The 26141-nt window shown below is 38.6% G+C and overlaps 2 protein-coding genes across 2 annotated transcripts in view; one reads left to right on the top strand and one right to left on the bottom strand.

Annotated features, from left to right (window-relative positions):
- Window positions 1-2208: 2208 nt before the first annotated feature.
- On the top strand, window positions 2209-6653 carry LOC104617888 (granzyme A-like). Its single transcript, XM_010283328.1, has 5 exons — window positions 2209-2269; window positions 3000-3147; window positions 4845-4983; window positions 5611-5883; window positions 6495-6653. The coding sequence occupies exons 1-5, from the start codon at window positions 2209-2211 to the stop codon at window positions 6651-6653; spliced, it is 780 nt and encodes a 259-aa protein (XP_010281630.1).
- A 5452-nt stretch (window positions 6654-12105) lies between these two features.
- Window positions 12106-26141, bottom strand: part of CDC20B (cell division cycle 20B) — a 21295-nt gene continuing 7259 nt past the window's right edge. Inside the window, exons 6-12 of the mRNA XM_010283362.1 lie at window positions 23729-23839; window positions 21921-22117; window positions 20955-21049; window positions 17895-18123; window positions 16653-16778; window positions 15805-15922; window positions 12106-12269 (exon numbers count right to left, since the gene is read on the bottom strand). Coding sequence (XP_010281664.1) covers window positions 12106-12269; window positions 15805-15922; window positions 16653-16778; window positions 17895-18123; window positions 20955-21049; window positions 21921-22117; window positions 23729-23839 — 1040 coding nt within the window. The remainder of the gene's footprint in view (window positions 12270-15804; window positions 15923-16652; window positions 16779-17894; window positions 18124-20954; window positions 21050-21920; window positions 22118-23728; window positions 23840-26141) is intronic.

The following is a 26141-nucleotide window of genomic DNA, read 5'->3' on the forward strand; positions in this document are numbered from 1 at the left end:
TAACTTGACCTTAAATTAAATTAAAGCCATAACCAAAGGAGCCCAGCCAACTTGTTGCACACCCTAAAACTTGATGTCATTTTTTCAGCCTCACCTACTCAATTATAAGCTGAAGGGGATGCTCTGGCAAAAGCATTTGGGTACAAAACTAGAGGCTGATTATGTGTATGTCAATCTGATCCTTAATACCTGTGCAATCAGTCTTAGGACTATATGATAGTCAGAGCTGTTTCTCAGGAGGAGCTTGCGCAGAAAGCTATCAGTTGTTATTAAACAGTATTAGACTGCATATTCCTAATTCTAATTATCAATGTAATTGGAACCTCACAGGATTAGAGGGTATTTTTTAAAAGGCATAGCTATGCTAATACCTATGGAGTGTTATATATTTATATTATAGAGAAGAGAAAAAATAGAGAAGAAAATATCTTTAGAAGTAAGAGAAAAATATCTTTAGAAGTAAGCAGAATTTAGAAGTAAATAGGAGGGCATTTACATATTGAAAAAATACAAACAGGCTATAGAAGATTTGGTTTTAGATGGGAAGCATAGATTTATCTCAGTTGCCTGGAAAACATCTGGGAACATTTGCTAATGTCTTATTCTGTGTCTCCCAAATAGGTTTTTCATGAAAATAGATCAGGTAAGCATAGGATGATACATACCAAAACACTTTTCACAAGACATGGCACGTCATATAGGAATATCCAAGGATGAATCATTGTAGTACTATGAGTTTAAGCAGGTCTGTGTCCAGGATTTTTTGTTCACAAATGCTCATCCTGATCATCTCTGTGCATAGTCCAGAGAGGAAACAGCTTCAATATGGCAAGACCTCTAACTAAAATGTCATAAAATCAAACTTTGGAAAATATTTTTAAGTGGTAAATGAAATTTATGTAAATGAACAACACCTATTATACCTGGTGACACTGTGTTCAGGAGAACATTGGAAAAAAAAGAACGCCAGTGCTACGAACGGCTGATAGTTATGAAGAGAAAAATGAAAGAAAATTAAAAGCTTGGTGTGGTTTTGCAGTGCATGGAGCCGACACCATGTCACATAGGTGACAGTGTCTCTGATGAACCACAGCAGTGACAAAGACCACTGCTATCTCTAAAAATAACTCCACATCTGCCTTCTTCAGAGAAATCACCAACAACTACCTTCTGTCCCAAAAGGGAGGGAAAATTTGAGCCAGCTGTCTGTCCAAGGTCTTCTACAGGTAAAACTCACATGAGGCTGGGCCAACTGAGCTCAAAGATGTGACACAGTCAGAATACAGAATCTTTCTGCAGGCTGACTGTAGTGGGGCTCAAGTCTTCAAGACACCTTCCAGGCTGTGTGGTACTGACACTTGACTGAATGTATATCTAGTTAGTTAACAGAATATTTGATATTCCAAATTATTTAATATTGATGGAAGTTATTTCTATTATTTGGGTATATATTTGGAAGTGAGGAACTGTGCCTTTACAAGGCTCTACAGTTTTCAGGACTCAATTCGTTGCCTAAAACTAGGCATTTAGCAACATTTGAGATACCCTGGGTTTCCCCAGGCACAGGGCTGGAAAATCTGACATAGCATCTACAGAAGACCCATGGCCTTCTGCACCAGGAAGCAGATCTAAGACACCTTAAGACACTTTAAATGGCATTATAGCCTTAGCTCTAGGCCACTAAACCACACTCAGTGCTATATTGATGCTCATGCACTGCAAAGCTAGTGAGGTAGGATCAGACAGTGAAAAGAGCAAACATCAGATTCCTTGGCCCTGAGGGGCTCCTGAACAGCACAGATAACTCTCTAAGGGGGAATGGGCTGGGATTCATCTCTGACCTGGAGGCCACCTGGGGTGTCTAGAATGAAACTATTCATCTTCATGTGGGCAATTGAATGAAACCTAAATTTATACAAGATGAGTCCCACTGTGCAACTGGACATGGAGTGGCTTGCAAGGTGTCACCCCAGTATCCATATATTAGCTCTCTGCAAATGCTACAGAGAGAACATGTCTTCTCACCACAACAAATGATGCAATTTCTCACTAACAACTCTGCTGTAAGCTACATTGTTGCAGAGTTTTTTTGCTTTTGTCACAGTTACAGATGTCAAATATCCTTAAGAGGAAAAACAAAACCCACATCCTTTTCATTTAGGTATATATATTAAACAGTGAATAGGGGGGGAATACCAGACAGAAGTCATGGGAGCTTTCCTCACTTTGTCCGCCTCTGCTGCTGTCATTCTCCTGGTAATTCATGGAGGTAAGTGCCCAGTTCAATCCTTTTGATGGTAAATGCTGACATACAGAGTACCAGTTAAGCCAACATGTATTAATGTAAGGGAAGTAGTCACAATTATTATTTGAGTTCTTATTATTAGCTCTCTACCACTGTCTGCATATGTTTGATCTTCCATAGAAACAAAATAATTTCTGAATGGGTAGTATTAATTAAAGCTGCACAGAGGACAGGCTATTTGGAGGAGTTCAGAGGAGTTAACATAATGGTTATCTGACCTTTCTCACGAGAGGCATACACACACCTTAATCTCTTGATTTTCTGTTTTTCCTGAAAAACAGGTTCATGTAATGTGACTTACACTTTATAGTGAAGTTTACAGAGAACTGCATAAGTCACATATTGTACATTTATCATGTGGCAGATCTGAGGTTGTTACTCACAATGAAAGATAAGAAATTAACCATAGCAGTGAACTTCAGGAAAAGAAATGTCTGCAAAAGCAATAATACTTAGGTATTTTTCTTGTCAAAGCTCACCCCACTGATCTAATTTTGGTCCCACTGAAACATACGGAAGTAGTACTGCTAAGCAATTTTAAAAGTCTACCTTGAAGACCAGCATTGTGACATACGTACATATTCATGTGTCTGTATACTTTGTTATTACGTTAACTGCTTTTTCTAAGAGACTTTGAGTGTCTTACAGTATCTGTTGCCCAGATGTGTGTATTGTGCCTTATTTTTATTTTTAGGTTTGTGTGTGGATATCATTGGAGGAAATGAAGTAGCACCACACTCGAGACCATTTATGGCCATAATCAACAGAGCAAATGGAAAACCTATCTGTGGAGGAGCTTTGATCAAGGAAAACTGGGTGTTAACAGCTGCCCACTGTAATGTGTAAGTTCTTAACTCTGATTCAGAGATTGTCTTTAGTGAGTATCTGGTGCCTCTGTTCAAGAATGAAAGTTAATATCCCTGGCCATTTTGTGCATTTAGCATGTCCGTGATCATGTTCTGATTACCATGTTTTATAATTTCTGTTGACAAATGCAGTTCAGCAAGTAAAAAATAATATAACAAGGTATACTGATCTTCATTGTTTCTGAAGATATTTTACAAGCTTCTAGCTGCATGCAAGCACAGAATAGCAATATGTAGTGAATTTGGGGGGGGAAAGGTTTATCCCTGTTTTCTCAGTCAAACAGTGCACCCAGCCAGAGGACTGCCCAGTCTAAACAGCTGCTCAGAAAACAGAAATAAATTCTTCTCATTTTATTCTGTAAAAGATATGCAGTTCACAACAGAAAGAGACAGCATGCAGTTATACAGAGGCAAAAATCCTTCAGACAGAGGACAGGAGACACTGAGAGATCTCTGCTCTACTGCATATGTTGGTCTGTCAGCCAACCTTTCTTCTTCCTGTCCAACTCAAGATGCAAATGGCTGTTTGGCCCCACAGAGTCCCTCAGTGAGGCAAGATGTGAGGTTTAAATGATACGTCCTACCCCTTGCCTTCGCAGGGAGGACTGGAGCTGCTGCTGAGACAGACCTCACATAGGTTCTGTCAATGGCCTCCCCTGGACCAGTGAATCACTGGACTCTGGAGACATCAGAGAAATGTATCCATCTCTCCTGTCCCTGTCCAAACTGGGAGATACATGGGACCTACTACAAAGAGAGCATAGGGCCCAAAAGCTGTTGTATTAATGTAAGGTAAAGAGTGTTTCCAAATGAAACTGCATTTAAAAGAAAATACAATAAATAATTAACCTAATGATGCTCAGTCAACAGTCAGATAGCTCTTAATAGCTGAAGAAAAGGAGCAAGCAATTCCTCGGGGTTATGCTTGTGGCAGTAAGTTGCAAATGAAGGCCAACCTACACATCTTCTCAAAGGATACTCTCTCATTCAGCTGTAATGTACATTGTTCTCCCACAAACAGCTACACCCATGCTCTTATACAAAGATCTGTTTGGACTGCTTGATCACGGAGTGCTAGACTCCTGGTTTCTCTTCTTTTCAGAGAGCCCCAGCAGGCACAACTGTCACCACTTCAGTAGCTAGTAAGTATATGAAGTTGCAGAACAAGTTAGAGAAAGAGAATGAACTATGTCTCACATGGATTCAGAAAATGCTGTTGAAATGGTGTTAGAGCAAAGCAATGGTACAATTCAGTCCAGTTGTGATGATGTCTGAACTAACAGTGCTGTAAGCTACTCTGCAATATTGTCGGCACAAATTGCAGAGGGCACAGTTGGTGACACTGCTACCAACAGCAAAGCTGATGCCTCCACCCCTCATTCAGTTCTCAAAGGGAAACAGTGGAGGTAGGTTCAGAGTCAAGTACCTGAAGCCTGTCAGTACTCCTGGGAAGCTGAAAATAGGATAGCATGAATTTTCATTCACTGAGACAATTTTTTGTAACTACTTGCAAAAACAGGCTAATCTTTTATATTTTTCTAAATTAGTGTTGCTTTTCATGCACGAGAAAAGAGACTCTGTAGCAGCCGGACTTTATCACACCACATCTAACAGCAGAGAATTATGGAGTTACAGCAAGTAAATCCCACTAACCATGTTGTCTCTCTTCTCAGGGAAGGAGGCAAAGTTATTCTTGGAGCTCATTCACTGAAAGCAAGAGAAAGAGAAAAACAGTTTTTTCAGATTGCAAAACAAATTCGCTATCCATGCTACTGTTCCAGTTGTAAGGAAAACGACATTATGCTGCTGCAGGTATAGACTTACACATCACTCACGGAATATGCATCTCCTACAATGCACCAGTTTCTTCCTTCTTCAAAGGGAGATAAGTCAAAGGAGTTTCCTGGTGACTTCTTTTCTGGGGTGATATAGTCTAGTCTGCTAATCCAGCAGACCAAGGAACTGGGGATGCACTGGGAACTAAGGCAATCAACAATTCCTGTAATGCATGACAATGCTAGAAGTAGAAAAATTCTGGAGCTTGAACAAAATATTTTGATTTCTAGCTTTTCAGTAAAAGAATAAAGATTGTCCACAGAAAGAAGTGTATTTCACACGTAGAAATAATTTTGTTAAAAACCCTAATGTTCTTTTTGAAAACCAGTTATAATTGAAAATTACTGACTTCTCTGATTCTCAATTTTGCCAGCTTCAATGATTACTGTTATTTTGTCCTCCCAATGGTCTGAGAGCTAGAGAAGTAAAATAGGGTATTTTTAGAGCTAAAATTTCAGCAGAAGTTAAATGGGTTTTCATACGACAAATACTCCTTTTCCTCATTCTTAACATTGATTACATAAATGCTGTCACAAAGAACTGAGGCATCTCAAAAAGTGGTTGCAGTAATCCCCCAATAACTATTTTCCATATCTTCTGCAGCTTCAGAAGAGAGCAAGACTTAATAAAGCTGTGCAACTCATTCCCCTGCCTACCTCAGATGATGATCCCAAACCAGGAACAACTTGCACAGTAGCAGGATGGGGACAAACTCACAGTCACCTGAGAAAGTTTTCTGATACCCTGAGGGAAGTCAATATCACTGTCATCAGTAGGCAAATCTGCAACGACAACAAGCATTATAAAAACAACCCTGTTATAACAGACAACATGATATGTGCAGGGGTTAGGAATGGACGAAAGGACTCATGTTCTGTAAGTATATTTACTGTTTATATCCACATTGATTATATTAAAAATAAAATATACAGTACTGGCTTTTACATACTTATAATTTCAGCCTCTCTTCAGTTCAATTAAGAATTTTATTAAAAATTAGTGAATTTACCAAGACTTGTTCTTGAAAACTTCTCTGATGTCAGAAGGCTTTGAAACAGGTTTTGCTGATACAAACCATTTTGACTGGGCCCCAAGTCAAATGCAGAACTGTGTAAGAACTACCATGTTTTAAAAGATTTAAATATTGAATTAACAAAGTTACAAAAAAGTACCAATTTCTAGAGACTTTCTGCTTTTCAAGAGGAAGGTTTCCAGGTTTTTTGTTTAATATTTAAAACTACTAACTTTTCCTTAGCATTGAGCTAGATTCATTCCCCATTACTCACACTTGCAAGATTAGATTGAAGCCTTTTTTTCTTTTTTGGTAATGAAAATCTTACCTTCCAAGAAGGAAAAAAAGATATCCACAATAATACTGTCTACATTTTTATTTCCTCCATGCAACTGGTACAAATTTTATTTAAAAGAAGCATTTTTTAGCTTTTGTAAATTTGAATGACAATTTAAAAAAAATTCCCTACCTCCAGGGGGATTCTGGTGGACCTTTAAGATGCAATAATGTGATGAGAGGCATCACTGCTTTTGGGAAGACGAACAAGTGTGGTAGTGTTGATGGCCCTGGTGTCTACACTCGACTCACAAAGCAATACCTTCAGTGGATAAGGAAAACCATCGGGGGAGCCTGATAGATTGGGTTTTGACCAAGTGATTTCCTACTTTGTACCTGTGTAACAGTATCTAGTTTTGAAATAGTCTTTTAAAAATAGCTTAATTATACTGGTAAAAGAGGTATTCCCATAATGATTTTTAGCAGCTTGATGTCCTTATAGATGAAAATATACATGTTTGTTTCCAGGGCAGATGTGATCTTAATGGGGCCAGAACACAGTGCTCTGCTACAACAGCATTTGTAGCTTATACTGTCAGCCATGGAGTCATTCAATGGGTTTTTGTGATGCAGGCTTCCAACATTCTTGCGTTGCACATTCAGGCTGAGCTCTACATGGATGAGTATTTCTGACCAAGAATCTAATCCAGCTGTTGGTGTCCTCACTGCATGCTGAGTATACATGGCACTCCTCTGCATCTGGACTTCTGCAAATAACCCTGAAAGTTAGTGAGATGCTAGGTAAAACTCCAGACATCTAAAAAACTTGGTAGTTTCTCTACAGCAGAGCTCCTGATTTCACAGGTATAGGGAACTACTAAGGTTCAGGAAATCAAATTTCAGCAACTGAATTTGGTTGTGGGTCATAATAAGTGGGCATTTCCTGTCTTGTATTTGAAACCTCTAGATTTCATCCCTTTATGTACTTTGCATTTAATAAAAAATGGCCATAAAAATCTACTGCCTGCAGCTGTCAATTTATGTGGAAAGCTCCTTCTGTTGCAGTACTGACAGTCTGTGTACATGAAGCTTTGGATGTGCAGTATGTTTGCAGAATGTACCAAGTTCAGCAACATTTCAGTTAAAAAATCAACTGAAAACCCATCCTCCAGAGAAATGACAGAATGTGTCTCAGCTGGAGTATCAGTATGGTAAAGGGTTCATAACATAAAACTATCTTAATGACACCACTGCTGCTGTTTCAGATATGCGGTGAAATTTTTAAGTGCTTCAACAACCACGTGTCAAACAGCAAACAGACCTATGGTGAAAAATGCTCCTGCCCATCTCTGTATAAATAGTCTCCGGCACTTTCAATGCCACAAACATCTCAAAAAGGACTCGGTTTTATTTTGTGTTTCTTTAGTAGTTTTTTACTTGGAAGTAGGCATTAGCTAGGAGAAAGCAGAGGACATTCAAATCATAGAGTAATCTTGTACTGATTTTAATTTAAAAAATGATTGCTCAGTTCATCATGAGCAATTAAACATCACTTATAAACACAACATGGGAAAATACAGACTAAAACTTTTTTACACAACTGCCTTCACCTGATCTTGCTGAGAAGAAACAGTAGTTTTGTGACAGAGGAATAATGAAGGGTGAAGGAAGGAGGCCTGAACTACAGGGATCTTTACTGAAAGATAAATTCATCTGAACATCTTCTTATGTTTTCTGTCCATTACAAACATTACACAGCCAGAACTTTTCACATTCCTTATTCTTATTCGTAAAATGTTTGTTCTGACTCTTGGGCTGAACAAACAAGCACACAAACACAGGAGCACAGCAGGAGCAGAGAATTCGCAGCCAATTAAGATTGCATCAGTGAAACTGAGAGGAGAATTTGGCCCACTGACTAGTATTAACACCCAAAGTGGTGACTTTGTTTCTGTCTTTAAACACATAAGAAATAAGTAAGACAGGTCCAGACTTCTTCTGGTTTTGCAAACTACCAAACCTTTGCTTAGGAAAGAACTGATTCTAAAAACCTTCAGAAAACAAAAGTATCCTAATCAATCTAATCTAGTGAAAAATCTGTAGCTTATATTCAAGACAACTGATAACCTAGTGCTATTTCACTCTTCCCATACATTAGTCTTACTTCATTTCTTTCCTCTTTGGCCATTTTTTCACTGTCCCTCTTTCAACCTGCAATGGTATTTTTTTTAATGTGACTGATTCCTCTTTGGTCTCCTTCTTCCTTTTCCCTGGAAGTCACAGGCAGCATCCTTGTCAGTGGAAAATCCCATTCCAAGTCCATCATTCAGTAGTTCTGACCCAGGTGGGGTCTGAAGGAAGGAGAGGTTCTGACCAAGAAGTTTACAATGTATGAAGAAATGTGCAAGAAAAAATGTGCACCCTTCCTCCTCTAGCTTGAAATTTAGGATCTACCCCAAAACACTTTAAAAACTTCTTTCTTTGCATGAGTCTTACTTAGTGAATTGTGCAAAATGACCTAGTGGAACTGAATTTACTTGGTAAACAAAATATTCAAGCCTCTGTTACCACTACCAGTAGTGGAAACCTGAGGAAAAAAGCAGAAGCAACGAGATGAAACTAAGTTTTCATCTAGACTGGGACTTTCTCTGATCAAGAGACATGAACCATCAAGAGCGAGGAAGCCCACACAAGTTTATGTACTAGCCAAGAAAAATGTTATAATAATTCAATGTCATTTTGACATCTAGAATGTAACAATTTCTTCTCCCTGTTGGGTATATGAGATAACTGGGAGAAATTAAGAGGTATAAACTGCATTACACAAATTAATGCAACATTTATGTAGGTAGCATCAGCAAGTCAGATCATATAGTGGTTGGACAACAGAGGTCTGTCTGCTAAAGACTATTTAGTGCACTTAAGTGTGGAAACAAAAGGATTCCCTTGCCCGAGTTTCTTTAATCCATTTCACTGCATTACAGAAAATCACTTTGTCATATTGGTATAGCTGGGAAGACACATGCCCCGTATGGGCAATGACGTTTTAGCTCTTGTAAAAGTGATTTTTGTCCTGAAGTTTTGGATTCCATGTGTTGTACAGTGCTTGACCTTGGACAGGACTGTGGGGATGACAGCCTGAGTTTAGGCAACTTAGTTTTTACTTAACCTTCTGTGCCACCTGCGGGAGACTCAGACTTTAGCACATAGAGACCTCAGGTGCAGAACAAGCTGCCCTCTTAGAAATGGGTACTGATTTCTGTCTCAGCCTGGGCCTGAATTATATACCAGGCATGTAACAGGCAGTGAGCTAAAAATATGGCATATTCTACAGGGAGGAAGTCAGAATTTCACATTTTGCCCAAGACTTCATACGTTAAGGCCATTGCACTGGCAGAATGAAGCAGCTCTGCAAGAACAACAATCTACTTTCAGCAACTGCTTGCAAGTATTCAACAACATTACCTGCAAAAGAGTAGTGAAGCAGAATCATGCTGCCTACTCAAGTCCTCAAATTCCTATCACGGAAAGATAGATATTTGCCATATGAAAGAAACTGACAGTAAAGGAGCCTATCTATAAAACAAGCACATCCAGAAAAGGCACTCTATATGTTTAATTTCACTCCAGACTAGTCCCAGTCTGGAATTTAAGTGCATGCTTAAATGCTTTCTCAGACACAATCACAGAATAGAGCTACAAGTCAGATCTACAAGATTCTCACATATTTATGGGACGTTGCTTAGTTCTACTGAAATCAGTGACTTCTCTGATTGTTTTAGATATTATGTTAAAATACTTCGGGGGCAATACAGCTTGACCATTCAATAATGAACAAGCATAATTAAGAAATGAGCACTTCTCAGTCTGAAAGAAAAGTATTTTCTTATTTTAACAGCTGAGCATCCAACAAAATACACTTAGCTTCAATATTGACCAGCTCTTTCCCCACCACAGCCCCCCACCCTGTGTTATATACATCTCTTCCCATATTTGGCAAACCAATAGCATTTAGGTACCATCAAAGGAAAGAGAGAGAATTTCTGGGAGAATCCAAAAAATGCATGAGTAAAGAGACTAACTCCACTGCTTTTCTCCCATTCAAAAGAGAAAAAAATGAGTTTTTAACATTTTAAAAAGCTTTTACATTGTTTAAAATACTATTTTGAATATTTAAATCAGACTCTAAATGTTTGATGAAACCTGCTGCAACAACAAGCATGCTCATATGAGAAGAGAGGCACAGCCTAAGTTATTTCCCATTCTTAGGCCTAAGTTTCTTGGTAGTTATGTCTTAACCGATAACCAACATTCCAATTTTCTAACCTGTTTTGCAGACCACACAAGATGATGTCAGAAACAAGCAGTTTAGCAGCAAGTTTATTGTAAATTAACATCTTACTAGGTAAAAAAGATGAGTGGTCTCAACTTTCCACACCTAAAGTTAGCAACCACGTGATTTATGAACAGCAGAAGATGAGGTTTTAAAAACGATGAGAACTAAAGACATGACAGTTCACACAGTTTCACATTCATTTCCAGAGACACTTGTGCCCCTGTTAACTTTGCCCACCTCTTTTCATGCATTTGATCACAGCTATATTTTCCATGGGCTGATACTGTTCTACTCCTCTAATCTCCCATTCTTCCCCAGCTACAGGAAATACTCTAAATAAATTCCCAGCATAAAAAAAAAAAAAAGGTAATTCAAACAATATGCATTTCTGAGCTCACAGGGCTTTTAATATACAAATGCAAGAGTGAATCCTCACCCCCTGCCTCTCTTCATTCTTAATAATGAAAGCAAAGCTCCGAAGGTGTCTGTGGATAGAACACGTTTTGAATAGCACTACTGAGTTGCATCTGAATAGCACCTTAAGATCAACCCTGACATCCTCACTTAGCTGTTGACAGTGTACAAGTCTTACACAAGCAAACTCATGTTAAAGTCCAAGAGATCTGGTCCTTGTGAGCACTAAATAAAATTCATAACAGGGTGACAGCTGCCAGGTTTGCTGACACCCAGAATTAAACTTGTACCCTTAAGGAATGAATGAACTAACTGTTGTGTTTGATCCAAACAGCATGCTTCTTTGACTATGTCCATCTGGCTTATTAACCAGCTGATTACATAATTATGCATAATAACAGAATTATTATGCAATTATTTATCTTTTCAATTCTTGTCAAACACAGTAGGTGGCTTTAAGGAAAGAAAACAAAATCCAATAAAGACAGTTTTCTAATTAAGCTAGTTATGATTACCACTACAAAAACAATAAAGAATTCACAAGAAACCATTTCTATTTAGTTACAGTTGTATATTTAACCTAGGTCTCTAGAAATATTTAGACAGATTCTGCACCACTATGTATGTGATATATAGAACAATACAGTCCCCTAGACAGGTCTCTGCTGATCCTAGCCTTTGAATGATTCAAGGCAATTTACACAAATTGGCATGTGATTCCCAGTGGGGACACTAAGATGATGTAAAATTACTTACAAGAATCATAGCTAAATGCAGGGCCTAAGACTTTATGCTGGCACTTGACACAAGGTGGATTCCATTCATGCTTGCTACTTTAATGAAAATAAATATGGTGTTATTCTTCGGAGTTAGAATATTTTTCCTCTAGGGAAAGTAAGACAAGCTACTAATACTTCACATGATGGACTGATGGGGAAAATTGCTTTCTCTTGAAAAAATTGTACTATCTTTTGCCATGTTTCCACTGGAAGGAACACACATATTTTGAATTATTGAATGGCCTAAGCACATTTGATCACTTGCTTTCAAGGAAAAGAAGTCACAAGAATGAGCTCAGATAACCATTAGAAAAAGCCTTGCTGCTGTGCTTGTTCTCCCCAGACTCATGGCATTTCCACAGACAAGCTATCCCATCGGCTGCAACAGAAAAAAGCCTGCTCTGATGTGGACTCAGGGCTATATGCAGGACTCTCCCTTTGTGACCTGTAAAATAAAATATGTACAAAAAATTAAAAGATACATCACAATTCTGTACCAGTAATGCACTTTCACCATCCCCACCCACAGCACAGCTTGTTCCACTTTTACTCCAGCAGCTCAAAATGCTGCATAGGATGTGGGGAGCTAGCATTATCTATAGAATATTTTCTCATTAAGAAGAGCTGAAGGTAGTATTTTCTTATTAAGGACCAGGCTTTAACTGCCAGGACTGCACCACATTGAGAAGACACCTCTGTCAAAGGAGAACGTTGAACCTGAACTCTTGTTTCTCTGCTGCATTTACAACATCAGTCCCATCCATGTTTGGTAATGTGTCTCACTGCTGAGCTCTCCCATCTGTCTGTGCACGCCTTGCAGACAGTTTGCAGCTGATCCAACAACCAAGAGACAGTGTCTCCAGCTGCTCAGCTATTACTGTTAAGGAGATCTTTTAACAGTGATTCCACTGAAAAATTTATTGGAATTGTATACTGAGTTTGTGGTTGTAGTAAACTTTGGGAGCCAGACACTGAAGCCCAGAAGCTACCCACTGTGTCTAGCAGCACAAACAACATACAAAACTCATTAATCTGGTTATGTCTCCCTCAGTAGAAACAACTGAATTTGAACTGAAGGCAGAAAGGGTCTGTTATTAAACTGAAATTGTTGAGATTTGTATTTGCCTCTGCTCTCCTGTATCACCTAGCACAATGTCAGTGCTACACAAATCCATGATGTTTCTAGGCACACAGGGTCATAAAAAGCCTTCTTACTCTAAGTTACTGGCCATTAGCTTCTCTGGTTGGATGAGTTAGTGAAAATTCTGAGACATAGTGTATCTATCTCATCTAAAACAGACCAGATGAACCACATCCTAAAAGGATGTGTGAAGGTATGAAGAAAGGCTTGAGTGACCAATTCGAATGAATGTAGGTTACCTACGTCCTCCCATCATCTGTACCTAAGTTCTCAGTGAACACAGTGGAGATAGCCCTTCTCTACCTCAAAATAAGTTCACAAGGGTAAACATGGGAGGAACTGTAAAGCCCTCTGAAACTGTGGTACTTATCACAATGGTACCTGATGAAGATCCCTAGGACTGCTGTAGATGGACAGTCTGCCCTAACTTTGTGAAGCTGCTACAATGGCTTTCGGGAGCCACTGTGACTAAAAGCATTATCTGCTGTCCTGGTGCTGAGTAACATGTGTCCCACTTAAACTTGGTGACTAGAATTCTGATACCACCACTAAATCATTTCAGCAGAGATTCATTTTCAGGCTTTGCTCCTTTTTAAGTTATTGAAGTGTACATGATCTTTGTCAATATTTAAGACCATGAGTTTACAGTTTAGCGAATTCTTCACACAGTCTCCATTCAGTGTCTGTATCAATGTTGAAGGAAGAGCTGTAGTCTTTGGAGGCATCAAAAACTACCCACAACACTGACTGAAATCTGATTAATAGTTTCAGTCAAAAGGACATGAAGGGGGATAGGGAGAAATCAGAAAAGTTAAAATTATCAATATGTGTATTCTGAGTGGAGAGGGCTAGGGTTTTATTTCATTGTTTCAAGATCACATTCAGATACTTTTAAAAGCAATTACGTATTTTGTTTGCTTGTACGTTTTCTTTGATCTACAACAACTTTTCTAAAGGGAAGGAATTTACATTCAAAATTAATCTTTTTTTTCTAGTAAATTACTTTAATAGTTCTATCAGAAGCATCTCAAAAATGGACTCAGTGCTATAAAAAGGTTACTATTACTATTCAGGTTCTGAATATGCCCAATAACAGGCAACCTCAATTACTAAACTACTCAACAGTAGCTGATGGTGCTTCATGGTTAGCTGACGTCTTCGGCATTTTGCAGGAGGATTAAATAATGAGATTCAGTTACAACTTATCTGTTCATTTCTTTGGGTGTAAAACTCATGTGGTTAAGTGTGTCTGATGCTGATTTAGAACCATCTCACAATCATCCATCACAGCATTTTTTCTGAACACATTTTGATACATTGACAACTTCTTCCCACATTAAATTGCTTATAGTAAGGTAGTAAGAGTCATCATAAGCGGGAATATATCTGTGTAACAATTATCTGGTCTTTTTATTCATGAAAATTACTTTCTCTTGCAGACAAGTGAACTGAATAGGAAATGGGATCATAAGTAACCTCCCAGCTTCAACAAATTACAAATGCATTTTACTTATATGGTAAGTGTTTTATACCATATGCTATTCTCAAAGGTGAGAGTAAATCTAGATTTCATTTCAAATAGTATAGTCAAGACTACAAAGATTTGAGAAACCTCAAGCTACAGTAGTTAAGAGTAATGATAATGTCACTTTCCAGATCATTTCTCAGAACATCACAGGACATGACCTTAACAGCTATACATAAACGAGTAGGGATAAGGAATGAAAAGCAGCACTGACAAGCAGCATTACACAAGGATAATGTGTAACCAGATCCACATATGTCTCTGCTGCCCTCTCTCTTCCATCCATCTTTGTTTGACTCTCCTGTGCTTTCCTCTTATAGGCTAGTGTTGAAGCTAAATCCCTGGTTCCACCCAAGCCCTTGGTTCCAAAGACAGCTGGGATTTAATAAATCACGAATTTAATAAATGCCTTCAAATGTAGCAATAGGGTACAAAAGTATTTGTAAATATCAGCTGTTAGGTTAAAAATCCAAAGCTTCTTTGGCCGTATTTTGTCAGTGAGTGTGAAAAAAACAACCATACTTGTAAAAATGCAGCCAGTGTGCAAATAATTTGTTTTTTCTTTTAACTTCAGATGCTTCTATTGGATCACTTCAGTTAACACTGAAACAAATAAAACTTCATGGATAGGAGTGACAGAAAGCATCAGAAACAAGAAAGCTTAATACAAAGGAGCAACTTTTATATGTAGTGTAGTCCTACAGCTCCATGGACCAACACAGCACTGCAAGGAAACTCCACTTCCTCTAGCTGTCAGCATGGTACAAGGGAAATACGCTGCATTGCATTGTTTCACAGCCAAAATCATTCATTAAATTCCAGACAGCTCTAAGTAACACATGAAGATTTATTGCAAACATCATTAGGAATGTTGGTTGTAGGATACTGGTTCATTATCCTTCCATGATGAGCTGCAAGATTAAGAGCCACATCGAGTTTGAGTTATCTAGAAGGTCATCAGCCTAGAATGTATTGGAAGCAACCCGACATTAGCACACTCAGTCCATTCCTAGTCAGCCTTAGGGAGAAGTGGAAATCCATATCCAGGACCTGGAATGGCCTTAGAAATTATAGGAGAGAATCCCATCATTAATACCAAGGAGAAGCAACTTATACTATTATCTTAATAAGTCAACATTTGCAACCCCATGCATTAGGATTGTGTGCATGAATGCATGTGTGTAGGCAGAGGGAGGATGTGTAGGGGACTGTTCTTTCAACTTATGTAAATGCATAAGGTATGCACTTGCAAAAACACACTGATGAGGCAGACAGTTAACTGAAGTAGTTCAAACTATTAACTGAAATACTTGCCATAGAGTTCTGATGATCTGATAAGCATGGGATACTTCCATATTTTCATCTGATTTCCAGGAAGGCCTTGTCCAGTCATTAGTTCAGTGGTTTTGGGTAACCAGAGCAAGGAACAAATCTATTGCAATTTAAAATTATGCTTTAGTTTTCAGAAAGGGTCAACATGCACCATTCAGTAGATTTTAAATGTTATCTGCAATGTTTAAACAAGCTACCGAGAAACAGTCCCAGCAGAGTATTTACTTGTTTAGAAGGATCATTTCATTCCTTACAACTCTTCAAAGTACAGTTGCCTTATTGTCCTATCTAAACATGGTAATAGCCTATCACTATAAAACCGACCAAAGCCCTTGAAACACATCCTCAGCTAAGCTGTAATAGCTTCAGAAAAATCAAAAGCTGTGCTGCTTTACTGCAGCTGAGAATCTACTCCTCGGTCTCCTAATATTCAAACTCCAGAGACGGATGTTTGCCTGTCTGACTCTTACACCTCTTTTCAGCCCAGCACCCTGGCAACTTTCCCTCCCCCTCAACATTCTCTCCACATCAAGAGTTTTGGCCAAAACTAGTATTGCCAATAAGGAAAAAATGATGATAAGCGTCTGGGTGCGAGACCACCTCCTCTTCAATCACTTCTGTGTGGAGACAGAAGTGGTGAATGAGAAACAAACTGCTTCTGAGTCCAGTCACACACTGCAGTGCCGAATGTAGCACAATTGCACATCCAGAGAAAATCCTGCTGTTTGTCTGACCGCAGAACCACCCTCAAAGTCAGTGGGAGTTTGCCAAATGAGCACAGCTATACAAGAAGAGCATAGCTTAAGTATGCAGACATTTCATCATTTCACCTGAGAATCTGTGGCTGCACTTTGGATTATTTTCTCACAATTTATGTCCCAGACACGTAAAATTCCATCTTTCATTCCACCCCCTGTAGCAAGGACTTTGGACTGCCAAGGACACCAGTTCACAGCCTTAAAAAAAAAAAAAAAAAGAAAGCAGATGCCAGAATAGACTAGGAGGTTAGCTGAAAAAACAGTAGATTTTGCTTAAAAGCTTAATTGGAAAAATCAGCTGCAACAAGCATCCAGAATGTCTCTTTGTCTTTTTTCACCCTACACCATGCTCTTCCTCCATATACACACAGAGCAATGTAGAATCTCAAAACTCCAAATGATGCTTCCTTTGCCATTGCTTCACAGTAGCCTACATTGTCCCACATATGCTCATAAAACTCCAGTTTCTCTGTTTACCCTTCACAGGCCACAGATTCACACCTCAGTACCAGAAGAACGCAGCAGGATACCATCTTACTGCCTAAGCCAAGCCATCACAGAAGCCTAGGCAACATGACTCACAGGTCTTACAAGAGACCTGGTTTCTTCTGAGATATTTCCAGGATATGCTTAAGGCCTAGACTCTACTTGAAGACAAGCTACTAAGAACTGAATTCCACCTATTTCAGCAACCTCCTCCAACCCTTTAACACCAGTGCTTCAGACCAGTCTCAGATTTTTCTGGGAGGATAAACAGCTTATAAATATTGGACTCCCCTGCCTCTTATTGCTGATACCTATCCTCTCTCCTGCACAGACTGGGACTTCATAGAGATGAATAATCTAAGTTGTCTCATTTCCAGTTCCTTACTTCGGATTCTTTGCTACCAGCAATGACATGAAAATATAGGTAGGAAGACAAAAGAAACCTCATATTTAAAATAATTTCAGCAGAGAGAATTTTCCCAAACTCCAAAAAATTGAAAGATCTTGTTTGTTAACTTGTAAGTATTGCACCACCAAAGTTTTCTGTACAAAACAGAGGAGAAGGCTGTAAATTTTATTTCTATTTGGCAGTATATTTACAAAGGCCTACTACTCCAGTAAAATTTCCTGATCAAAGCCCTTACAAACTTATCTGTGACTTGGAACGAGAAGAACTGGTCTTAAAATTAACTGCACCACAGTCAGGAGAGAATAAACTAGTAGAAATCAGTGAGATAATTTTAAAAATTCCCTAACTGTCCATATCAACAATGCGATTTCATGAGAGCAAATATAGAAAAGCTATAAAGATATTCCTTCTCCATATACCTTAACTGCTGAGGGATGAGGTATGGTTTTCAGTGGGTATGACTGCAGTTTCACACCAGGGTCATTAGGCCAGATATTCAATATACCATCACTAGACCCACTTGCCAGCAACTGGTTGGTTAGTGACCATTTCAGGCTGCAAATGCTCTGTTTGTTTTGGCAGAAAGTCCCAACATGGTGCTGAGGAACCCGAACATCATGATGATGAATAGATCCTAGTCGTGAACCACTATAGATGAAAAAAGACAGCATGGGTTTAATGTTAAAGACAACAAGCTACATCATCACACTGATGTTTCTTCAGTGGTTTCAGAAACAAACCACATCAGAGTGAAATATGTCTGCAGAACAACAGTATTTCAGTAAAAGGAAACACAAACCAGCTATCAAAAGCACACCCTGACTGGAGAGGTGGCTGACAACAGAAAGGAGACAAGCAGCTCTCATTTCAAGCAGGCAGAATACCTGTTCTCTCTCATGTTTTTAATTTCCCTGAAGATATATTGCATTGTATGCCACTAATCTGCACCCTGTTCAACTGTCAAGCCATTTAATGTAAACTCTTTCCTGTTCTTCATGAAAAATAGTTTTGCAAGATGATTTTTGCCAAGGCCAGATATGACTCCATGCCCAACAAACAGGCAGTGTAAAACTGCATTACTCTGGGGAAGGGCTTAGTAGCAAGTAAGAGTGTTCTTTGGTTCTGTCCCTCCCCTTGCACCCTTTCTCTCCCACTTCCAGGCTTAAAGAAAATCTGCATAGCTGGACACTTTTGCACTAATTGCCTGTTAGGAAATGGACATGTAGTTCTAAAGCCAGTATCATGTCTACCAAAGGAGGGAAGAAAGCCTGGAAGCACAGAGAGCTGAACTGAAAATATTGAAAATAACTTGCAGCGCATTTTCTTTTCCTGCATTTCTAAGGATATTACCTACATTAAATCTACAACAAAACAGAAGAGTTTCCTGCTGGAAATTCACAGTTCCAACTACTCTGATGACACTGAAAGAATCAGCTAGTTCAATACCTTCTTTCTGGGTATCTGAGAAACAGATATCTGACAATACTGCAATAGACTAATTTAGGGCAATAATGACTGCAGACTTTCCCATATTGGCTCTTAAAGATTTTTCATATGTAGGTTGAGTGATCTGGAAGCTCTAAAAATGCACACACAAAACTGTCTGATTGCAAGAAACGTCATCCTATTGTGCTTGTATTATGGACCTGCCAAGCTCGAAGTTCACAAAAGCATGAAATGTTCCAACCAAGCAGCGCTTCAGTGAATATTAAGCACATCTTTACGGAAAATATCCATGAAGATGCATGGGAATATGTGCATTATATGCAAAAGCATCATCATTTGCCCCCTGAAGATTTATATAGATTTTTCCTACTAAATAATAAGCAGAAAATCTAACCAAGAAAAACAGAATTGAATTGCCAGTGTTGGCCATATTAAGGTTTTCAGTAATTCTAGTGGTATGAGTGGGAAGGAATTGGGAATCCTGGTTGAAAGGACATTTTTCCATGTGGCATAAAAAGAAATCAGAATTATTTGCTTTTGACAGAGAAGATGGCACCTGTTTTGCTAAAGACAAAGAGAAACAAGCAAAATTTTTGTGATGGGATAATTTAAGGTGCTGAAATTTGCTCATGATGATGTGTTGTTGGACTATTTTTAACCACATAAATTAATATGTAATCCCCACATACCAATTGTCCACAGCAAAGTTTACTGTAAGAATGCTGCTCTTATTTTAGTAACAATGAGTACTAACTCCACGTCTTTTTTTCTACTTATACAGGTATTTTAATTCTCCCCTATCGTTAGAATGAACTGGTTCATTTCAAACCTCGCAAGAGAAATAAATGTTATCTCAACTTAATCTGTCAGCCATAACTGTAGTTCACAGGTCCATGCTGAATTTTACCATCAATTTCTGCTCAGACAGATCTGTAATTTAAGTTTCTGTTGTTTTCACTCTTTTGACCAAGCTGAAATGCAAATTGAAACTAATGCTTACTGTAATAAGGTTATGCTACTTGACATTCACAGGATGGTCTGGTTACACCCTTGCCATTTAACCCACCCACCATACCTACACCAGCAACAGCATTTTACTAACTGGTTGTTCAGCTGGCATCCTTGTACCTCACTCCACTCAGCAGACTTAATACAATCAAAAGCCAGAGCATCTTGAGAAATCAAAATAACACTACCTCTAGTGTTTCTATCCAGAGATACTCGTTTCATTTTAACAGTCAAGTCAGTCCACCCTTGTTGTTATTTCTACATTTAAGTAAGAAGACTATCACATGGTTTTAAAATCATAGAAGCATCCATCATAAACAAGTCTCCCCTCAGACCCTTCAAGTCTGAGTCAAAGATGTGAAACAGAAAACAGGAAGGGAAAAAAAAACACAAAAGAGTACAGCTGATATTTCTCATCTGAGTCTCTATATTGAAATGATTCATAAATTTAAAATATTCACTAGCTAGTGTAAAATTCATCCTTGCCAAAGCGAAGGTCAACCACTTCAACACTCCTTGGGTTGTGGAAAACAATGAGCTGACTTTCCATTGTAGATACACAGCTAGAGGGCTGTGCAAATCTAACAGCTGTGTTTCACTGTGCATCTGAAAAGACAGATGCCATCTTGGTATCAATGGAGGGGCAGTCCAAAGTACATGCTCTCTCTCTCTGGCACTGGGCAGGTCTATGATTTTTGGGGTCCAGACCCACTGCAGACATCCCCACTTCAAGCTCAGGCTTTGCACAAAAACAGAGCCACAGCCTCCACATCCTACTGAAATTCTGCAAGTGGTGACAGCTTTCTGTAAGGAGAGTAAGAAACAAACTAAAGAGGCAGGCTAAATCCCATTTGGCTGCTTTCCTGCCATACCGTAAATCTACATGTGATTTCTGAGACAGACATTAGTAGAGGGACAGGATAAATCACCTCTGAGCAAAGCCAATGAAAACAGCTAAAATGAATGTGACATTTGTCGAAGTAAATGCAGTAAGGCTCTTTCTGAGAATATACTATACCACTCACCTGCTCAGAATATAATGATTCCAGCTCAGAGCTCCAACTACAGACAGGTGACCAAACATATTTCTCAACCTCTTTTTGGTTTCAATGTCCCACAGCTGCCAATCCAAAACAAAGAAGAAATACAAATTTAACAACAAAAAGAAAAAAAAAAAATTTTTTTCTCTTAATTTGTTTGCAAATAAGCCACTGCCCAGTTCTGATTTGATATATGGACAACCTCAAGACCATTTATTTCACAAGTAGGACAAGAAGGAGTATTTCCAGATTTTGTCATTATATCAATGATGGTGAAGTCAGAAAGGATTGAAGGGAATGCGCATCTCTTGAGTTTAAAGCTGTTTGTTTACATGTCAGTATTTGGAGTCCATACTTGAAAGCACTAGCCTTCAGTACCTTCAGATTGCTGACTTAGGACTGCAGCAGATAGGTCCCCATATTATCTAGCATCTCAGCTGAAGTCCCACAAAAACCTTTCGATAATAGGACTGTCCTATAACAGCAGGCTCAGAGGTATATGTATAATCAGACTGTAGTCAAATTCTCATGTGTGAATCCATGAGAGTTTTGGCTTGAGTTCTCAAGGTATTGATCACTAGAGTGATCCTAGCAAGAGAGATAGCAAGAAAAAATAGCCTGTGCTGAGTAAAATAATTTAATGAAAGACTTCCTCTTACTGGTGGAAAAAAAATCTGGTTGTTTCTGGACAATGGAATCATTAATTCGGTCATCAGCTTTTTAGCGGCTTCAGACGCTCCATCACATATAGATAACATTGTATGTCACCAAGCCATTCAGTAAGATGCAGCATGATACAGGCAAGTGCTACATATTGCCTCCATCAGAGCTTTTCTGGAGTTTAGCCAATCCTTTTCATTTGTTTCCATTAAAAAAATATCAGTGTCAAATTGTCTTCTGGCCGCTTTAGCTAGAAATGGAGAAAGACTAAAAAAGTAAATTATCTAGTACTTGCACTTCTCCATCGCTGGTACCAATTGCAAGGCAAGTTCCTTCTTCTATCCAAGCCAAAGATGAAATGTATTTGGAACTGGAATTCAAATCAATGCTTTCAAAGGCTTGAAGAGTTCCTCCATTCCAGATGTGTGCAGCAGGTCCTACAGCAATAGCAATGAGATTTTCAGGGCTCCAGTCCAGGATGTTTAGATCTAGAAGAAAGCTACAAAAAATTACTGCAAAAAAAGTTGTAGGTAATAGGATGAGGTGAGTGAGAATATGGTTTGGGGGAGAGAGGCTTTTTTTTTTTAATATGTATGGAAAAACTTCACGAGAATGCTTCTGTGAAACCATTACTAGCAAGTATTCCTCTTACACGAAGGAGAGTATCTCTAACAAGCCAAGGTCTTCATAAGGCCAATCTCCACAAACTGGTATGTTTGCACAGCAGGATCTGACTTATGGCTTCCTCACCAGCGTTTTTTCATCTATCATCCTGCATTTTGGATCACCACATCGCTCGTTTTGATCTCTGCCACCAGAAATGAGGCTCCTCCACCAACAGCTACAGTTCCAAAAACACTCTTATTCCAAGTAATTCTTGTTATTGAGAAAGACATAGGAGAGAGTCTATATGCCACAGTCTGTCCTACATCCTTCGGTTAATGATAACATTTACACTGCATATGACAGGGATGAAAAATGAGGAAAGGAATTAGGGAAATTCCGCTTCTCACCTTCAGAGCTTGCTCAGCAAGTATATGATGGAAATACTGTTTCCACTGCCCTGATTGCACTTGCAGATCCTAGCAAAGCAAGTTACTACAGTGATTACCCTCAGAACAGCCTGCTATGCCACATAAGCCAGAAGTAGTTGGTACTTTATACGTTTAATACCAACCCAGGACATTCTCCCATATCAAGGGAAATCCTCAGCTGTCCATTTAGGGTAGCTTAAAAGTCATTTTGCATGACCCTTGAGCACAGAAGATTGTTACCATAGGCCAAGGTCTGACATCATAATTTTGGTAACTAAAATCACTCTGAATAACAGCTGAATCCATCAGTCAGCTCTTTGACTACAGTCCTGGTTGTTGCAGCCAGAAATAAGTATTAAGAAATCACTTCCAAAAACTGCTGTTAGTTCTGTTAGTCTTGGGTCATACCTTGTGCACAATCAGCGTAAATCACACACACAAACCTTTGTCCTGTTCTTAGATATGCATGAACACCTGTAAGGATATGTTGAAAAAACCTCCAAACATTTGCAAATACAGAGTTCAGCAGAACTTATGAAATGTTAAAACAGGTATTTGCTACTGTAGACCAGAGATCCATGTGTAACTTGCACAAGTTTAATTTTGCCTGTGCACCACCAAAGACATAAGTGAGAATTTAGTTCAGAAGCTATCTATCATCCAAACCATAAACAATGTCACTGATGTCTCCCAAAATAAGAGATTTCAAAGTCTCCTCAATAAAGCTGCTGCTGTGTTGACTGGCTGATAGATATCCAAGGCTGACAGCTGAAAGGTTCAACATAATTAAGTGGAGGTAAGTATACTGGTGTGATTTGAAAGTTGTATTGAGATCTATAGCTGAAGAAAACTGCATCAGAGTTAGGTAGTACTGATTCTAGGGTTTCATCAGTCATGGGCAGGCAGTTTTCAAAGATGGATCCTTGTAAGAAAAATGACATCATGCATATGTCCTGCAGAGTTTCCATTTTACATGAAGGGGACTCACCTTCACCATCTTTCTTGAAACATACATAAGAATTCCCAATCTCTGCACAAACCACCACACAGGATAAATGAACTTACAGTAATCATTGCGCAAGCCAGTAATATGAAACCTGACTTCTGGCACCAATGGTATGGAAGGCTTCATGACGGTAACAGCTCTAAACTCATTCTGGGTCTCCTCTCGGCATCCTGTATTTGAAGATTCAGCACACACAAATCAGTAATGCAAAACACCACCAGTTTTTCTCAGGCCTAAGCCTTTCACATTCTCACTATATTTGTCTCTCCATGGTCCAGAGGAGACCAGAAGGGTCTAATTTATCCTGGGTACACTCAAAACACTAGACACACTAAACTAGGTAAAAGCCACCTTTTACCACCTCTTTCAGACCTCCATGGATTTAGTTAGCTAGAACAGAGAATAAGGTCCAATGTATTTTGTTTAAATTGTACCACAGCTCAATATAGAACATGTATTTTTTTGTCTTTCACCTTAGTTTTCTGTCAAAAGTTGTTAGTAGCAGAATGTTTCTTATGTGCTCTCCCACTTCAAAAACCCCCTCATATAGCAATTAATTTTTTTGCTTTCTGGTGTTAATTTCCAACCAAAAGGTGTCCCCTATCAATAACTAACCACAAGAAAAGGTTTTTAAAGCACTTTAACCACAGCACACTAAGCTTGTGACAGCACATAAGTGAGAAACAAAAGCAAATACAGCTATGAGAAAGAAGAATAATCATCCTTTGTGGTCATTGTCTACATTATGCTGCAAGGACTCCTAAATATCATAGGAAAAAAGCCATATCCTTAGCTCTATGAATGTTAAATGTTAAGATGTTTATGTGTAACAAATTATGTTGCTGTAACATGGAGAGCAGAAAGCTGGACATTCACATTTCTGCACTCTTCTCTGTATTTTTACTTTTTTTTCTGAATTATCTCCAGAGAGGAGTATTTGAAATGAACATCAAAAGTTTCAGGGGCAGAAGACATTACTTACCTCTACAACAAACCTTCTCTGTTCAAAAAAATTCAACACTTAAAAAGTTCTTGTACTCTGTAACTTAAATATACACATAAACAACCTATATGGAAGTCCAAGGACAAATTGTGGAGAACTTATTTCACACAGTCCTTCCCCACTCTGACCTCAATCTTCTCCCCTAATCTAAAATTCATTTCTGCCAGAAAACAAATCTTTCCCCTCTCATCTGTGGTACTCCCTCTCTCTAAAAATAAAGACTGAAAATAAGAAAGAAGCAGGCCATAGTGATTTTATTCTGTATCTAAAATTTTGTGGAGTTAAACAATCAAGCAGGCTTGCAGGAACAACTTTCTCAGACCTGCCCAATGGGGTATATAACACTGCATTTTAACCCTAAAAAGGTCTAATATCACTGAAATGAGATTTCTCTGTACAGAAAAAAATCTGTATTTCTAATATCTAGATTTTTGGTTCTTTTTTGAAAACTCTACCAAACCTTTCTGAACCCAGACAAGTATGATAATTCAGGAAAACTAAGGCACTTAATTGTAACAGTTGGATGAATGGCCACACTTCTGAAACACTCTGAAAATGTTTTTCTTCTTTAACATTGGTAGCTGGTATTGAGCAGTGAGATATAAATGATGAAATCATCTCTGTAACTAATTTCAGATTTCTCTTCTTTCATGACTAATTAATCTACCCCAAATTCATACTGATCACGTTTTCAGCTCTATTCATGTACTTCATCGACACATGACTGTGCATAACAGGCTTTTTAATTAGTGGAAATTAAGCTTCATTACACCATTTTGTGTTATTTTGCCTGGGTACTAGCAGATATCACAGACTTTTGATAGGATTTCAGCTCTCTCATGCTTGTGTCACTTCTCAAAATGAGACTCAGGAAGTGGTTTAGTAGTCAGTACTGTCACACCAGACCACTTGATCAACAAGTAAGTGGGTGGAATAAAACCTGGTAATCCCGATACCTGTATTCATTTGTCCTCAAGAAAAAAAACACTGTGACTAATCCCTATACTGTTGCTATTGACTGCTATGAAATGAGTCTTATTTGCATGGAGAAGAGCAATAAAGGAATATATAAGTCTATCACAGAGCCCCCAACTTCTATAGAAGCTGAACTCCAGATTCATGAAGAAGCTGTTTCTCATTGTTTTTACATGAGCATGAATCAAGCCCTGACTGGCAAGAACTCATCACACAGAGAAACAGCCAGATCACCAAAACAAATCATCTGTCCAACACGGAACACAACAAAATATTGGTCTGGTATTTAACGAGCTGCCTCATACTCAAATAACTCTGGGAATATCTGTATTATTTCACAGGTTAGCTCTTCACATCCCACCTGTTTTGCAATTGCCTCACCATTCATTCTGCCTTATGCTCATTCATTCCTAGCATATGTTTGGAGCAAATTAACCAACTCCCCTGCAGATGAAACCAGAGGCAGTGCTAGGGACAGTTTGCTCCAGCTACCT

Source organism: Phaethon lepturus, unplaced genomic scaffold (assembly GCF_000687285.1).
Source record: "Phaethon lepturus isolate BGI_N335 unplaced genomic scaffold, ASM68728v1 scaffold12460, whole genome shotgun sequence".
Classification (NCBI taxonomy): Eukaryota; Metazoa; Chordata; class Aves; order Phaethontiformes; family Phaethontidae; genus Phaethon; species Phaethon lepturus.